Genomic DNA, 17,972 nt, shown 5'->3' on the forward strand with positions numbered 1-17,972 from the left:
GAGAACTGGGGTCTTGACCCTCTAGGATACGGGAAGATGGGGTTCACAACTGCCCAGGCCCCGCAGAGGACGCAGGTCCTGATCTAAGGGCTCCACATGGATCCTAATCGAGTCCCATTGGACAGGGTCCTGACCGATCCGTCCCGCCTTGGTGGGCTCCGTGCTGGAAGGAACCCCTCCCCCCCCCAAGGGACAGCTACCCTGTCCAACGCACACCACAGGGAACCCTGCACCCCCCCTCGCTTGGCTGCATGGGGTCGCGATGGCCCGAGGGACAGAGTAGGGGACACCCGACTAGGCTTTGTGGGACAGAAAGGCCCCGCGACCCGCCCCGGGGCCAGGGGCAGTCCCTCCTCTCCCCCGGGGGCTGGGTTGGGACCCGGTGGGCGCCATGGAGCTGCTCTCGGCGCTGAGCCTAGGCGAGCTGGCGCTCAGCTTCTCGCGGGTGCCGCTCTTCCCCGTCTTCGACCTCAGCTACTTCATCGTCTCCATTCTCTACCTCAAGTATGAGCCAGGTGAGCCAGGGCCAGGAGCCCGCGGGGGCTGGCATTGCGGGGCGGGGGGCGGGGGTGTNGGGGTATGCCCTAGATCCTGGGGGGACAGTCCGAGGGACTGGTTCCAGGGAGCAGCAGGTGCCGGGGCCATGCGGTTCTTCCACATGGGGTGGGCGGCGGGGATGGGGAGAGACGAGGGAGGGCAAGGAGAGTAGCCCCCGGGATTGTGAGGCTGGGGGAGGGGGAGCAGATGCCGGCAAAAGGGCAGGAGAGGAACGTGATTGTTCAGAGGAGGGGGAACAGGTGCTGGGGAGGGGGCAGGGAGAGAAGGTCAGAGGTCCTGGCATGGGCATATGAACTTGGCCAAGCGGCGTAGGTCTTGGTGAGGGCGCAGGCGGGGGTCAGCGCTGCAGGCCAGTCCAGATGTCCTGGCCGCCCGGCGGCAGCCTTGACCTCCCCTCTTGCCCTTGGCGCGCGGAGCCCGAGCGGCTGCTGAGTGTCTATATAAGGGCCGGCCGTGCTGGGGGTAGTAATCCGGTTCAGAGAAAGTGACACCGATGCCCCCTCTCCGCTGCGGCCCTCGGGCAACCTCCCCTCCTCCTCCCGCGGAGCGAAGCTGGGTCTCCGCGCCCGGCAGGAATTCTCACAGCCTGGCGCCGATCCTTTCCACTTACTGAGCAGAACCGGCCCTAGGGCAGGGTGATTCGGGGTTAGCGTACACCCGACAGCTCCAGACCCCCGTGGAGAATCGCTAGAGAAAAGACAGACTCTGCTTCTTGGGTCTTTTAAAGACATTTTTTAAAGAATGGTAAATAGCCTCCTTAGAATGTGTTCTATTTTTACACAAGGCTCACCCAATGTTTCTTGTTCTCTCCTAGTGTTTTAACTATTATAGCACACCAGCGAACGAAAGGGACTAGAGAATTTAGCGTTAGAAAGGGATCAGTCATCCCAAAACTTTCTCCCACTTAGATGAAATCACTCCTATATTCTTCTGGCGGAATTGAAATAGCTTTTATTTTCAGATGATAAAAATAGGTGCTTCTGTATATTTAAAAAAATCAAGCTGAGAAACAGGAAGGAAAAAGAGATAATTACAGTGGATGTATTGTCGACCCTTCCAGACCTCTCCTCTATGCATTTATAGCCCTGTAGAGATGCAAAAGCATGATTTTATGCAAATGGGATCATACTCTGCTTGCCAAGTGTTTTTGTTCCATTTTATTTTTGCCCATCCACAAGCCAGAGCCTATTCTCTAAAAGCTGTTCTGAAATCAGTTACTTTGCAAAGCAAAATAAGCTTTGTATTGTCTTAGGCTGAACACAGGGCTGTGTTTCCTGTCCGGGCCGAATTTTTGGTGGCTCAGGCCAGTCCCTAGGCGAGTACAGAACCTGGCACACCTTGGGATATCAAAAACGTGGAAGCCAGGAGGCCCGTTAGCAATGTAAGACACAGTGTCTGGAAGAAAGAGGACTTCAGGCTGGCCAGGAGCTTGCAAGAAGGGTGGAGATGTTTTTGCCAGTCACAGAGTAAGTCATCTGAACTGGAGGTACTGGAGCCTGAAGGTTCCTGAAGATTGGGAAGGTTCAACGGTTCTGAACCCTAGCTGCTTATCAGAGGCTCCTGGGGCCTCTTAAGCCCCCATCTTGTCTCCACCCCAGATAAACTGAATCAGAAGATCTGGGAAAGGGCCCTACATGCTCATGTTTCGGGCTCTCCTCCCCAGTGATTGCTGTGCGCTGCCAAGATTGAGAACCCCATGCCCAGTTCAACCCCCTCCATTTGCAACTGGGGAAATAGGAAATAGTGACTAAGGCAATTTACATATGCAATGAGCCTATGGTCGCATGGCTGGTAGATGACAACCTTGGGATTCAAACCCAGGTCTGCCTGACCCCGGAAATCACTAGAATTGCTTCCCCTTAAAAAAGGGAGGTATTGGACCTAGCTGTTAGCCCTCCGGTTTGGTGGTCCTGCTGAGCCTCTATAAAGGTTTCTTCTCAGTGTCTAAGTGCTGATTGCAGAACCAGCTATAGAATTTTCGGGGCCCCTCATTTAGAAATTAAGAATTTCAGGACAGTGACAGCAAAGCACTAAACTGAATGTGGGGCCCTTCTGAGCAGAGGGTCCTGGGCAGCCACACAGCAAGCGCACCTGTGAAGCCAACAGCCAAGTTGGCTTTTAGGAAAAATCTCTGGATTAGGAGTCAGTTCTGCATCTACCACTGAGGAAACACCAGGCTGGTGACTTGCGCCTCTGAGAGCTTCTTCAGCTCACTCATCTATGAAATGGGCTCACTGGAACGTAATATTGGACTCTTCTGGCTGGCTGTTGTGAAGATCTATTGAGACCTATGTCAGTAGTAGGGTCTAAGGCGCTTGTGAGAGGTAGTTAGAATTATTTGTAAGGCCGTGGGATGTTGTGTTTCCTGAGATGCAGGCCTTTTCTGGGTCAGGCTTTCATGAGAATCCTGAATGAGGACAAAGCTCGGAGTGAGGTCCTCAGGTGAACAGCTTCTGCGTCCCCTGGGAGCTGGTTAAGAAATGCAGAGGGGCACCTGGTGGCTCAGTCGGTTAAGCGTTTGATTTTGGCTCAGGTCATGATCTCACGGTTCGTGGGTTCGAGCCCTGCATCGGGCTCTGTGCTGACAACCAGCTCAGACCCTGGAGTCTGCTTCGGATTCTGTATCTCCACCCACCCCCGGACCCTCCCCTGCTCACGCTCTCTCTCTCTCAGAAATAAATAAAACGTTAAAAAAAAAGAAATGCAGAATGCCAGGTACCCACGCCCCTCCCCAGACCTGCCGAATCAGAATCTGCGTAATATTTAAGAAGTGATGGTCTGGGGTTCCTGGATGGCTCAGTCGGTTAGGCATCCGACTTCAGCTCAGGTCATGAACTCGTGGTTCGTGAGTTCAAGCCCCACAATTGGCCCTGTTCCGACAGCTCAGAGCCTGGAGCCTGCTTTGGATTCTGTGTCTCCCTCTCTCTGTTTCTCCCCTACTTGCCCTCTGTCTCCTCTTCTCAAAACATGAATAAAGATCTAAAAAAAAGAGAAGAAGTCATGGTCTAAAAGAGGCAGGATCTTCTTATTAGACCCGGAGCTTCTCAGCAGGGCAGGGAGGACCAGGTCTGCTCACCTCCGGGACCCTTAGCTTATGCAGGAAGAGAAGAGGAAGCAGTGGATATAGGTTGCTTGACCGAATGATTGAATGATGAATGAATGACAGTCCTGGATACTTTAAGCCTTGACCTAGCCCAAGAACCTTCCAGACCAGTGGTTCTCAAATAAGCCTACACATGAAACTCACCTGGGGAGCTTTTAAGAATCCTCTTGTTCTTGCAGCACCCCTCCATTTAAATCAGAATCTCTGTGCATGGTCTCAATATCAGTGTTTTCTTTAAGTTCCCCAGATGAGAATCAACTCTGTGCCCCGGTATTGCCCAACCTGTGCACAAATGACAGTTAGGGCCAGGTCATTCCCCGTGGTGGAGGCCATCCCATGCATTTCAGGATATTTCACAGCATCCCTGGCTCAACCCACTAGATGCTGGTGGCACACGCCAGTTGTGACAATCAGAAACATCCCCAGATGTAACTGCCCCCAGTTAAAAGCCTGTGATCTAGACTGAGTCTCAAAACTCCAATGCTTTCAAGGGCCAGGCACGTGATAGATGGGAAGCAGTAAGCCAGCCAGGTGGGGACGGTCCCCAGGTGAGACCCAGCCACGCACATCTTCACCTGACTGGGGCTTGAACCACCGGAAGTGATTTTTCAAGGGAAGCTAGAAAGGTGATTTGCAGCCCTCTCTGTTTATACATTGGCTGTTCAAACTTTTTTTTTCTTTTTAGAAAATTAATAGACTGGGGCACCTCGGTGTCTCAGCTGGTTGAGCGTCCGACTCTTGATCTCAGCTCAGATCTCAATCTCAGTGTCGTGAGTTCAAGCCCCGTGTTGTGCTCTGCACTGGGCATGAAGCCTACTTAAAAAAATAAATAAATAATAATAATAGACTTTTTTCTAGAACAGTTTTAGATCCACAGCAAAATTAGCCTGAAGGTACAGTTTCCATCTACTCTCTGACCTCCGCCACCATCAACATTCTGCACAGACAGGTACATTTGTTATAATCAACAAACCAACGTCATTATCCACATCGCTATTGTTACCACTATACATCTTACCCACCACAGTCTATAATTTACATTAGGGTCACTTTGTGTTGTACGCTTTGTGGATTTCGACAGATGCACAATACATATCCACCATTATAGTATCATACAGATAAGTTTCATTAACTTAAAAATTCTCCAAGCCCCACGTAATCTTCCTGCCCCTTCCCCCAAACCCTGGCAACCACTGATTTTTTTTTTTTTTTTTTTGTCTCCATAGTTTTGCCTTCCACAGACCATTGTAGTATTGGGGTCGTATAGCATATAGCCTTTTCAGACTGGCTTCTTTCACGTAGCAACTTGCATTTAAGGCTCTTCCATGTCTTTTGTTGGCTTGAGAGCTCGTTTCTATTTATCGCTGAATAAGATCCCATGGTGTGTATGCACCATCGTTTCATTATTTGCCTACTGAAAGATGTCTTTGTTGCAGTTTGAACATTTTCTAGAATGCTGTGGGGCTCAAGAGACAGCTCCTTGACCCCTGTTTTGAGACCTCGGGCATAAACTGTAAGCTTTTCGAGGGCAGAGAGCTGCCTGTCCTCCACCCTTGTGACACAGGGGCTGCTGTCTGTCACAGGGGGAAAAAACCAAGGCAGGTGGCTGAGCTTGAAGACTCAGAAGAAGGCTTGCCCTTAAGTCACTGAGAGTCTGTGTCAATACATCTCTTATGTTTTGACCTCAGACTAAATAGCACAGAACCATGGCAGTGCTGAGAGTGCCCCGTGGAACCTTCCAGTGCTTCCCTGCCATCCATAGACAGGACACCGACCCCCGGAGAGGGAGGGTCATGCATGCTGCCCATCCCAGGCCAGAACGAGGGACCCAAGGGGAGCTTCCTCCTCCCTCCTAAGGCAGAGCTGATTTTTATAAATCCATCAGCTAAAATTTCCACCCACAGGTACTTTCCATTTCAGATCCAGTTCCAGGAATAACTCTTGCATAATTGCTAAGCACGAAGCAATAATTTCTTTTCGTCCTCACTGGCACCCTTTGAAATGAATAAGAGCACGGGGATGACCACCTTGCCCAGGTTCAATTGAAACAAGCATCAAAAGTCCCATGTCCCAGGAGGCCCTGGGTCCCTGGCACACCCGGAGTGGTCGGTCACTCTAGACAGCACCCCTCCCCCCCGGTATACACAAATGCACCAGTTGAGGCCCCAGAGAGAGGAGTGACTAGCCAAAGCTCACCAAGCGAGAGGAGACGCAAACCAGGATTACAGCCCACATTCTCCTGGTTCCTAATGCCGCCCCAAAACCCAGCAAGAGAAGCCAGGAAGGAATATGGCAAAGGGAAAGAGCCTGAGGGAAGGTTCTCAGCCACCACTTTGCTGTGGATCTTCAGGGTAGACCCATCCCCTATCAGCCTGCCTCAGTCTTCTCATCTGTAGCAATGGGAAGGCCCATCCTGAGATCACTAAGGTTGATAACGCTAAGAAGTATGTTGATAATCCTGCACACCGCACTGAATCATCCATACAGCTTGAGAAAGGGGTGCTCTCATCTCTTCTTTTGAAAGCAGAGGAAGCTGAGGCTAGTGGGAAGCAGTCATTTGCCCAAGGCCACCGTGGGCCTGTGACTTTTCTACCAGGACTCACCCATGGGAGCCTGCTTTACTCCCACAAAAGCCCCTCCCCCCACCCCCTGGCCTCAGTCCCTGGGATGGTCCCAGAGGGCACAAGAATGACCCTGGAAAGAATTCAACCCCTTGGGGTTATTTTTAGATGCAGAGGTATCCATTTCTGCAAAACATGGGGGCCTCACCTGACCCGGCTCCTGCTGGACCCACCAGCTGCTCCGAAGGATTAACTCTCAGCTGGCTGCATTTTAAATAGACGCCCCAGAGAAGAGGAGAGAATATTCTGCCTCAAACTATAGGACCTTTGTAAATGCTGAGACTTAGGACAACCTTGAGGGCGGGGAGAAGATGTACTCTGGGCTTGTAACCTCGGGGGAGGAGGGAAAATTCGATCCCAGCCCTTGTTAGCTGGGCAAAGGGGGGATTAGGGTTCACACCTGATAGGAGCCAGACACAGAGGAAAAACGGTTTGTCCAAAGTCACACGGTTAGTTGGTGGGGGAGGAAAAGGGAAAGGGGAGTATGTTCAAGACTTCCTCTCAAACAGCTTTTATGAGGCACGTTTCCTGATTATAAAGTGTAGTTTGTGCAAGAGAATGGATAGGGGCGCCTGGGTGGCTCAGTCAGTTAAGCGTCTGACTTCAGCTTAGGTCATGATCTCATGGTTTGTGGGTTCGAGCCCCGCATGGGGGCTCTTGTGCTGACAGCTCAGAGCCTGGCCCTGCTTTCAATTCTGTGTCTCCCTCTCTCTCTGTCCCTCCCCCACTTGTGTGCTCTCTCTTTCTCAAAACCAAATAAACATTAAAAAAAATTTTAGTAAAAAAAGAGAATGGATAAATACCTTGTGATCTATTCCTATCATGGAAGACAAAGGTGAATATTACCCTCGGGGCACCTGAGTGGCTCAGTCAGTTGGGCGTCCAACTTCGGCTTTGGCTCATGTCATGATCTCACAGTTCGTGAGTTCAGGCCCCGCATTGGGCTCTGTGCTGACAGCTCAGAGCCCGGAGCCTGTTTCAGATTCTGTGTCTCCCTCTCTCTCTGACCCTCCTCTGCTCACACTGTCTCTCTCTCTCTCAGAAATAAATAAAACATTAAAAAATTTTTTTAAAAAAACCCAAACCCGAATGGATCATTTATTTTGATTCGTCTTTTGATTAATAGATGGCTTGTAACTTTGTCATTTCACATCCACACTGAGTGGACTTGTCATTGGATTCAAGTGAATTGTTCAAGGGGAGTCTTTGGTATCTGCTCTGGCCGTGGGAGCTGAGTGGCTCTGCCTGACAACTGACTCCTAAAAGCATTATCTGGAAAATGAAACCAGTGGGGGAGGGAAGGAATCAAGATGACAAAATAGTTGTCACGCCAGGAAGCGATCACTGGACGGTGGTTATCAATGAGGATTTAAGAGTCCTTCATACAAATGTAAGCCCAGCATCTGAGACCCGGAAGTGCCTGCTAACTGGGAGCTGGTGTTACCATCGTTGCCACCTCTCTGAGCCCAGAGGAAAGAGGCCCGACCCAGCTCTGCCTTTCCTCCGTGTGACCTCAGGCATGGGTCCAGCCTCTCTGAGCCCTGGTTCTTCCTCTGAAATGGGCGAGCTGCAAGGCATTGGGCGGGCGCTCTGCAAAGGCAGATGAATTAGGAGAAGCTGACCAGAGGGCATGGGGACAAAGCATGCCCTTGGCAGCCTGGTGATGGTGGGGGACACCCCCCTTCCCCCCAGGAGCAGTCGAGCTGTCCCGGCGCCACCCCATGGCATCCTGGCTGTGTGCCATGCTGCACTGCTTTGGGAGTTACATCTTGGCGGATCTGCTCCTCGGGGAGCCCCTGATCGACTACTTCAGCAACAATTCCAGCGTCCTGCTGGCCTCAGCCGTCTGGTAAGCACTGGCTGGTGGGGTGTGGGAGAGCAGGGCCGGGGGCAGGGGTGGCCCAGCCACCTGGGAGGTGGAAGGCGGAGGAAATAGGACGCATCAGCACAACCTCCACTGTGGACCTGAACACACTGCTCTTCGGGTCTGGACATAACCTCCCAGGGACCCCCACGGTCTGTCTCCCCCTGACGCTCCGCATTCTCTCCCCAAAGGTACTTGATTTTCTTCTGCCCCCTGGACCTCTTTTACAAGTGTGTCTGCTTCCTGCCTGTGAAACTTATATTTGTGGCCATGAAGGAGGTAGTGAGAGTCCGAAAGATCGCCGTGGGCATCCATCACGCCCATCACCACTATCACCACGGGTGGTTCGTCATGATTGCCACTGGCTGGGTCAAAGGTAAGCAGGACCATGATAACGACGGAAAAATCACCTCAGTTGAGAAGCCCTGGACATTGGTCCAGGCTAAGGGGTGTCAGGACTGTTGTGCAGGCCAGTCTCTTTAGTCAATACCTTTATTTTTTTTTTTAATTTTAATATTTATTTATTTTTGAGAGAGAGAGACAAAGCACGAACAGGGGAGGTCAGAGAGAGAGGGAGACACAGAATCTGAAACAGGCTCCAGGCTCTGAGCTAGCTGTCAGCACAGAGCCTGATGCAGGGCTCGAACTCACAAACCGTGAGATCATGACCTGAGCTGAAGTCAGACGCACAACCGGCTAAGCCACCCAGGTAACCCCTAGCCAACGCCTTTAGAGTAAATGGGAAGATTCTTCCAGAATTTAACTATCAAAAAAAAAAAAGACTCTAACTGTCAAAGATAAATAGGACAACGAGACAATGACAGCTATCTCTCACACAGGTTTCCTCAGCTGTAACGCTATTGATATTTGGTGCCAGATCACCCTCTGTGGTGGGTGGCATGCCCTGTAACATGTAGAGCAGCATCTCTGGCCTCCTCCCACCAGATGTCAGTGGCACTCGCCAGCGTAACAACCAGAAGTATCTCCAGATGTTGTCAAATGCTTCCGGGAGAAGAAATCACACCCTTGTAACTATAGGGGTTCTTAACCTTTGTGGACCATGGCCCTTTTTGAGTCCAGGAAAGCCTTATGTTTTTAAGTGCATAACATAAAATATATAGGATGATAAAAGAGGTCCACTATTTCAAAATGGTTATCAAAAAAAGTTTTAATATGGCATAGTAATCTTATACATCTCTACCAATGCATTAAATAACAGACCACTCACTAGCGCATAGGGAATTCTCAAACTTTTGGAGTGCTGTACTGCACAAATGATATTATGAAACCATCTGCAACAATGGGAATGTGAAAAGGAAATAAATCTGTGAATTCTGTTGGTGATGGAGTCACAGACTTGCCCACGGTCACACAGCTAAAGGAGTGCAGCTGGGTCTGACTCTAGGTCCTCTGAATTCAACCTCCACATTCTTAACTACTTTGAAGCCCTCCTTTTCCCTTTCCTCTAGCTATGCTAAGAGGCAGACCAAGATAGACTTTAAGGCAAAAAAATGTTACTAAAAATAAAAAGGAGCACTTTATAACGATGGGTCAATCCACTAGGAAGATGTAACAATTATAAACATATATGCTCCTATAAACACCAAAATATACAAAGAAAAAACTGAGAGATGTTAAAGAAGAAGTAGACAATTTGACAATAATAGTTGGAGAGGTGGACCAAGGAGTGAAAGGAAGACAGGGAAAGAAGGCTCAAGCAGGTGCTAACACCACTAGACACTTCATCCAGTGATTCCTGATGCCAAAGTGTGTACTGTCAAAATGCCAGGGCCTGGAATCACCCTCCACTGAGCTCCAGTGTACTCTGCACCATGGACACATGGGGCTGGATCATGCTCTGAGGTGGAGGCTGTCTTGTGCTTCATAGGATGTTGAGCAGCATTCCTGGCCTTAGCTGACCAGTAGCAGCCCCCTCCCCACTTGCAACAGCCAAAAATGTTTCCACATATTTCTAAATGCCAAATGCCTTAGAGGCAAAACCACTCCAGCTGTGAACCCCTGGTCCAGTGGTACATACCAGGCACCTCAATTAGCACAGCCACTCCTGGAGTGGGTGTCCAACCTCTTTAACTGATACATTTGGGGTAAATGGAAAGATTCTTCTAGAACTGTAATCATTTATGTCTTCATATGGGTCTCCTTATTTACTCTTCAGGAAGCCTGTACTACAGAGCAAATTCCCTAGGGTTATAGTGTTGTACCTGGAGGGCAAGTGGCTTAAGAAAGATTGAGAGTTCAGAGCCCTGAGGAGGAGAGAGACTGGGATAGGGAGCCTTCTGGAAGCCTTATGCACAGCTCAGGATCCTGGACTCCCTCGGGACATCAGGGCAGACAACCAAGATTTGTCCCAGACCTACCTCGCAGGTGGGATACGACCTCAATTCCTTCATGCTAGTTTTGCATCAAATATACCATGTGACCCTCTCTGAGCCTCAGTTTCCCTGCTGCAACTGATGATCATACACCCAGGCTCCGTGTCCCTCTGGAGAAGCTGCTTTCTTGGGAATTCAGCCAAGAGGAATGGGGGAGCCGGAGGTGGCAGGCTCATTCAGGAACACCCTGTCTCGTAGGCTCTGGCGTCGCCCTCATGTCCAACTTTGAGCAGCTGCTCCGAGGGGTCTGGAAGCCAGAGACCAATGAGATCCTGCACATGTCCTTGTGAGTATCCCATTTCCGCCCCTCATTCTTCCTGTACACACAGGTGCCTCTTGGGCCTGACCCTGGGTTGGATACTCCTGGTAACTCGGAAACCTCAGCCACTGATTCTGTCTTCCAGAAGCTTCCAGAGGTCAAGGCTGAAGGGGAGCCAGGGCTCTTCCTGGCGGGGGGGCAGTGGGGGCAGGCAGAGCTGCGGGGAGATGAGATACTCGACTCGAGTTATGAAGAGTGAGTAGGAGTTTTCTGGCAAGGGAGGAGCCTCTGGACAGAGGCCAGCATGTCTGCCACCTGTCAGATCAGAAAAGAGCAATGATTCTGCCCAGCTCCTCAGGGTCAGGGTGCAGAGTATGGATGGGGAGTGAGGAGTACAGAGCAGGGGGTACAGAGCATCAGTAGAGAGAATATGACACAGCGTGTGGGTGGGGAATGTGGCTGGTACGAGATGGGCAGAGCCCGATGGCTGCCTCCAGGACCCAACCTAGGACCATGTAGCCTATACATTATTGTTGTTTTTTTAAGATTTTATTTTTAAAACCCAACACGGGGCTCAAACTCACAACCCCAAGATCAGGAGTCACACATTCCACCAACTGAGCCAGCCAGGCACCCCTTTAGCCTATACATTTTTAAAAGACCTAACTGGTTTGGGCTAGTTAAATTTTCTCCCAATCTACAACAAATAAAGCCATGGCCATTAAAATACGACAACATCGAAAGGCTCCCCCATATGCCAATGAAAATCACTTCCCATTTCACTCCTCGGAAAAGAGCAAGATCTCACTTCACCACACATGGGGTCTATTCCCACCCTCAGTTCACCAACAAGGAAACGGGGGCCCAGACAGCTGTGTTACCTGCCACCAAGTGGGCAAGTGGTTTCCCCTCTTGGATTCATTTTCTGCCTCATCAGCTGAGGATGAGGACCCCAAAGAATTACACGGGTAGACTTGCTGGCCCTGGTACCTGGCGGGTGAGTGCGTTGGAAATATCAAGCAGAATTACCATCATTAAGGACAGCCGTGCTCAACAGACATTAGGCTTTTTTTTTAATAGTTTTTATTTATTTTTGAGACAGAGACAGAGCATGAGTGGGGGAGGGGCAGAGAGAGAGGGAGACACAGAATCTGAAGCAGGCTCCAGGCTCTGAGCTGTCAGCACAGAGCCTGACGTGGGGCTCGAACCCACGGACCGTGAGATCATGACCTGAGCCGAAGTCAGATGCTTAACCGACTGAGCCACCCAGGCGCCCCAACATTAGAAACGCAAGTCACGGGTCTGTCTTCTGTCTTCCGCAACAAGTTAAAATATTGAAAACCTATCCTGTAAGGAAGTTAAGGAAGAAAAACCTCTCTTGGGGCCATGTTAACCCTTTACTGCACAGGGAGCCACCACCTTACCCACACCATGCGGGCATCTTCCCCCCTCACACTCAGGAGAAGCTGGGATGTGAGCTGGGGCCGGCAGCCGGCAGGCGGGGTCTGGGCTGCATGGCTGGCGCCTCGCGGTGACAGACGCTGCCCCCTGCAGCCCTACAAAGGCCAGCCTGTATGGAGCCATCCTCTTCACCCTTCAGCAGACCCGCTGGCTCCCGGTGTCCAAAGCCAGCCTCATCTTCATCTTCACCATGTTCATGGTTTCCTGTAAGGTAGGTCTTCCTGCTCTGCCCCACCCCAACCCCCACCTCCCAGGCCAGGAGCTCCGGCTTAGAGTCTTGTGTTCCAGAAAGGACAGTCCTAAGGCAGGAGGCTGGGGAAGGGGGTGCCCAGAGGTCCGTGCATCGGAGGAAGGTCTGATAAGAGGAGTGTCCAGCAGGTGGGGGCTGGGTAAGGAGAATAAGGCCTTCTGGGCACAGGGCCCAGCCTCAGAGTGGGGTGGGGGTGTATGGAATCCATTTGGAGAATCAGGGGGGCATCGTGCCTTGGCAGTGGAGAGCTGAGGGACAAGACTCAGGGAAGGCACACCCAGGATACCAGGGACCCAGGCTGGACTGGGCGTGGTGCTCATCTGGCCTTCAGGGACCACACTGCCTTCCCCGTGCATCTGGGGAGCTTGGCTCCTGGCTGGCTGGGAGGAGACCCATAGGCCATTGAAAAGGGGAAGGGAGTGAACAACCTCTTTGCACCCAGATGTGGGGGGGCCCCTGAGGCAAGCAAGAGATCACCCGTCTATGTGTGCCCGATGCTATCTGGGTTTCAACACCGGAAGTTCTGTATCCCGGGAAACCTGGGAGAGTTGATCACCCTCCAGGGGGTGCATAAAGCCAGAGGGGTGGGTCCAGGCTACCTCTGACCTTCTCTCCCCTCTTCCCTTCCCCCACCCCCACTTTGCTTTCTGCCTCGGTCTCCCTCTGTCTCTCTTGCTGTCTCCCTGCCCCTCTGCCACCCCATCTCAGGTGTTCCTGACGGCCACTCACTCTCACAGCTCCCCGTTTGATGTTCTGGAGGGCTACATCTGCCCTGTGCTGTTTGGGGCTGCCTGGGGGGGTGACCATCACCACGACGACCATGGTGGGTCCCACGGCGGGTCCCACGACGGCAGCGGGCCTGGCTCCCCGCACTCAGCCCTGCCTGCCAGGTCCAAGGAGGAGCTGAGCGAGGGCTCCCGGAAGAAGAAGACCAAGAAGGCGGATTAGCGGGTGGCCCAGAGGCCTTGCGGGGTGCCGGGGAGAAGATCCAGACCCAGGACCCTCAGAGCTGGTGTGGGGGCATCCTGGGCTCAGCCCTCCGCTCTCCGGGCCTCAACTTCCCAGTCTGCAAACTGGGGCCATCAGCCCGCCCTCCAGGGCTGATGTGGGGGGTTAAATGAGATACGGGGCTGAGGGGCATTTGTAGGAATGGAGGGGTCCCTCTCTTCCTGCCAGGCCACCATAGCAACCCAGCTTTATTTGGGGGGTGGGGGAGGCCCACAGAATCCTGACAGTGGCTCCAGCCAGAAACTCTAGTGGTATATTCTTGGCTCTGTTATTTCCTCTCTAAAATGACATCTTGACTCCGAAGGAATTTCAGGTCAAGCTGAGAGTCACGAATTTGATGGACATTTCCAAAGTACCTGCTGTGAGACAGCCGCTATGACTTCCACCTCGCTTCTTGCTGCCTCCTCCTGGATGGCACCGGGCAGACTGCCTCCTCCGAGGCTTCTGGTCCCCATCTGTATGGTGGGGACCCTCAGCCCTCCTCCCCATGAAGTGTCAGTGCGCGCCCGGATGTGAGCCAGCCTTATAAACCCCTTAAGCACCACGCAGTCGGGAGGGGAGGCCTTGACGGACCTTCATTGTGCTTGAGAGCGGCTTTGCATTTTAGATGATTTGTGTCTGTGGATCGGAGCACCCCACAACTTACCTGGCACAGAGAGGGCTTCAGTACACACATCTAGGCCAGTCTGCAGAGCTTGGAGGGTGCGGGTGGCTTACTCTGATCTTTGGGTTCAGGCTGGAGCTAAACCAAAGAAATGCAGCTGGCCGGTCGGGGGTCCCAAGATCCAGCTCTGTCAAGGGCCTCTGAGCCCCTGCTCTGGGGCCCCAGAAGCATCAGGCCTCCCTTGTGCTGGCACCTCCGCTGCTCATTCAGCCCATCAGAGGAGTCGGCTTGCTCTGTGCCAGGCATTTTGCTGCCCAGCGGCTGGGCAGCCCGGAACATGCTTCAGGGTAAGTGGGGGGAACAGTAGCTGAGCCCCCCCCCACCTTTCCCCCCGGCCATCTTCATCTCAACCTGTATCACCGGGACATCCAAGCAGGGGCGGGTAGATTAGGTGTGGCCTGTCTGCGGCAGGGTTTGGGGCCGGACTGGGCCGGCTTAGAGCTGTCCTCTGCACGTGGGTGCTCCGGGCACCCCCCGCTACCGCTGCGTCAAGATCCACATGGGGCCGGCAGGGTTGCAGATGTTGCCCAGCTGTCGGGAAAGTGCCTTGATTCTGTGACACCCGGGAGCTGGGTGAATCCTGAGGCTCCGAGTTCATCGTCTTGCATGTTTATCAAGGCTCGGCATGAAGGTTCGGCAAATAAATCTGTTTGAAAGAACCCCGTTGGCTCGTTTGATTTATTCCTGGTCTTTTAGGCCTTAGGACACAATGGGGTCTTATCTCCTTACAGACACTCAGTGTTTCCAGGAAAAGGGGGCTCGTGGCAGCCCCAAATTGAGATGGAGCCTCTGGGTGAAGTCTGGGATTTGGAGTCCAGATATTTACAGTGCCATCAACAGGTCGTGGGGCCTTCCCTCCTCCAAGCCAGTTTGCTTTTGGGGGAAAAGAGCGTGATGATTATCACTGTCCTTTATAGATAGATGGGAAAATTGATGGGTGATTGGGGTTTGCAGCTCAATCTGTACAGGACCCTGTTAAGAGCACAACTTGGATATCACACATCTGATAACGGCATTGTATCCAGAATATATAAAGAATTCTCAAAACTCAAGAAATATCCTAATTAAAAATGAGCAGAGGATTTGAATGGACACTTTGACATTGAGATGACATTGACATACACAGATAGCACACACAAAAGAAAGCACATGAAAAGATGCTCAACATCCTTAGCCATCAGGGAAATGGGTGGGAAGATACCCAGTTCACACTCTCTAGGAGGGTTAAATTCAAACAACTGCACAGGGCCCCTGGGTGGCTCAGTCGGTTAAGGGTCAGGCTTTGGCTCAGGTCATGATCTCGTGGCCTGTGAGTTTGAGCCCTGCATCGGGCTCTGTGCTGACAGCTGGGAGCCTAGAGCCTGCTTTGGATTCTGTGTCTGTCTCTCTGCCTCTCCTCTACTTGCACACTGTCTCTTTCTCAAATATAAATAAACATTTAAAAATTTTATTGAAAAAAAAAAAAGACTGCCCATACGAAGTGCTGGTGAGGATGTGGAGCAAGAGGAATGCTCATATTCTACAGGCGGGAGTGGAAAATGGTGCGGCCACTTTGGAAGACAGGGGCAGTTTCTTTAAAACTTAAGGGTTTGGGGGGCACCTGGATGGCTTAGTCGGTTGAGCGTCTGACTTTTGCTTAGGTCATGATCTCGCGGTTCGTGGGTTCGAGCCCCGCGTCGGGCTCTGTGCTGACTGCCAGCTCGGAGCCTGGAGCCTGTTTCAGTCTGTGACTCCCTCTCTCTCTGACCCTCCCCTGTTCATGCTGTCTCTCTCTCTCCTAGAAATAAATAAAACATTTAAAAAAAAAAATTAAGGGTTTGGGACGCCTGGGTGGCTCAGTTGGTTAAGCGTCCGACTTCGGCTCAGGTCATGATCTCACAGCTTGTGAGTTCGAGCCCCGCGTCGGGCTCTGTGCTTACAGCTCAGAGCCTGGAGCCTGCTTCAGATTCTGTGTCTCCCTCTCTCTCTCTCTCTGCCCCTCCTCCACGTGCTCTGTCTCTGTCTCTCAAAAATGAATACATGTTAAAAAATTTTTAAAGAAATTAACTGTTCACTTCTCATATACCCCAGGTATTCTACTCAGGTACTCACCCAGGAGCAATAAAAATATGTCCATATAAAGACATGTACACCAGTGTTCACGGCGGCTTTGTAATAGCCCCAAACCGGAAACAACAAACAAGTGTCCATCAGAAGGTGGGTGGATGAGGGGAACCTGGTGGCTCAGTCGGTTCAGCACCCAACTCTTGACTTCGGCTCGGGTCATGATCTCACGGTTTGTGGGACTGAGTCCCACATTGGGGTCTGTGCTGACAGTGCGGAGCCTGCTAGGGATTCTCTCTTACTCCCTCTGTCTCTCTGCTCTTCCCCTATTCACACTCTTGAGTTCTATTTCTCTCTTAAAATAAATAAACTTAAAAAAAAAAAAGAACACATACTCTATGAGTCCATTTATATATAATTTTAGAAAAGGCTATTTAACTTACAGTAACAGGCTGATCAAAGGATGCTTGGGGGGAGGAGGAGTGGAAGAGGAAGGTGAGAGGGATGGCAGAGAAGCTTGCAGAAACTAGGTGATGGAAATCTTAACTATCCAGACTGTAGTGATAGTTTCACAGGTCTATATGCATGTTACCACTTATCAAACTCTATGCTTTAAATATGTGCAGTTTATTGTATGTCAATTCTATCTCAGTAAAGGTGTAAAAATTTTTTCAATAAGAAAGGAAAAACCCCTGGGGCACCTGGGTGTCTCTGTTGGTTGAGCGTCCAACTCTTGATTTTAGCTCAGGTCATGATCCCAGGATCATGGGATCGAGCCCCACATCGGGATTCTCTCTGTCTCTCTGTCTCTCTGTCCCTCCCTGCCTCTCCCTCTCTCTATATATATATAAAAAAAAAAAAAAAGGAAGGAGGGAAGGAAAGGAGGAAGGAAGGAAGGAAGGAAGGAAGGAAGGAAAGGAGGAAGGAAAAAACTCCATTAAAAAATGGGAACAAAAAATCCAAACACTCAGTTCACCAAAGAGAATATATGGATGGCAAGTAATCGCATGAAATATACATCAAAACAACAAAAGGCTGCCACGTATCTGTTAGGGGCTGAATCGTGTCCCCCCAAAATTCATAGGTTGCAGCCCCAATCCCCCATACCTCAGAACGTAACCATTAAGGTCTTTAAAGAGGTGATTAAGTGAAAATGAGCTCTTTGGGCAGGCCTTGCTCCAATGTGATGGGGGTCCTTATAAGAAGAGGAGATTAGGACACAGACACGGGCAGAGAAAAGACCACATAAGGGAGGGCCCAGGGAGAAGGTGGCCATCCACAAGCAACGGAAAGGCCTCAAAAAACAAAACAAAACAAAACAAAACAAAACACATTGCGGCCAATGTCTTTGTCTTGGACTCTCCGAGGCCAGAACTGTAAGAAAATAACATTTCTCTTATTTAAGCCACTTTGTCGTCATGGCAGCCATGGTAGGTTACGATAGGGCTTAGAATGGATGAAATAAGTCTGGCTAACTATGCCAGGTGTTGGTAAGGATGTGGAGCAACTGGAACTTTCACAAAGTGCTGGCAGGGAACAGCTGAGCGGTCTCTTGGGAATTAAACACCGTGTACCGCATAATGCCGCAAGTGAAACACAAGCTTGTGTTCACCCAAGAGATGTTAAAAAAAATTTTTTTTTAGTGTTTTATTTATTTCTGAGAGAGAGAGAGAGACAGTGTGAGCAGGGGAGGGTCAGAGAGAGAGGGGGACACAGAATCTGAAACAGGCTCCAGGCTCTGAGCTAGC

General features: G+C 51.0%; 1 protein-coding gene across 1 annotated transcript; it reads left to right on the forward strand.

Moving 5' to 3' along the window:
• Window positions 1-366: 366 nt before the first annotated feature.
• Window positions 367-14,840, forward strand: TMEM38A (transmembrane protein 38A). The gene is made up of 6 exons (XM_077777299.1): window positions 367-515; window positions 7,975-8,131; window positions 8,338-8,522; window positions 10,738-10,825; window positions 12,353-12,470; window positions 13,218-14,840. The coding sequence occupies exons 1-6, from the start codon at window positions 392-394 to the stop codon at window positions 13,455-13,457; spliced, it is 912 nt and encodes a 303-aa protein (XP_077633425.1). The 5' UTR covers window positions 367-391; the 3' UTR covers window positions 13,458-14,840.
• Window positions 14,841-17,972: the final 3,132 nt, after the last annotated feature.

Source organism: Crocuta crocuta, unplaced genomic scaffold, assembly GCF_008692635.1.
Source record: "Crocuta crocuta isolate KB4526 unplaced genomic scaffold, BGI_CrCroc_1.0 scaffold77, whole genome shotgun sequence".
In the NCBI taxonomy this organism is placed as follows: domain Eukaryota; kingdom Metazoa; phylum Chordata; class Mammalia; order Carnivora; family Hyaenidae; genus Crocuta; species Crocuta crocuta.

What these genes read in the sequence shown, in the direction of transcription:
- TMEM38A (XM_077777299.1), top strand. Translation starts at nt 392, where the DNA reads ATGGAGCTGCTCTCGGCGCTGAGCCTAGGCGAGCTGGCGCTCAGCTTC. An exon ending in GAGATCCTGCACATGTCCTT is followed by an intron (nt 10,826 to 12,352) that starts GTGAGTATCCCA and finishes TGCCCCCTGCAG; the next exon opens with CCCTACAAAGGCCAGCCTGT. An exon ending in TGTTCATGGTTTCCTGTAAG is followed by an intron (nt 12,471 to 13,217) that starts GTAGGTCTTCCT and finishes ACCCCATCTCAG; the next exon opens with GTGTTCCTGACGGCCACTCA.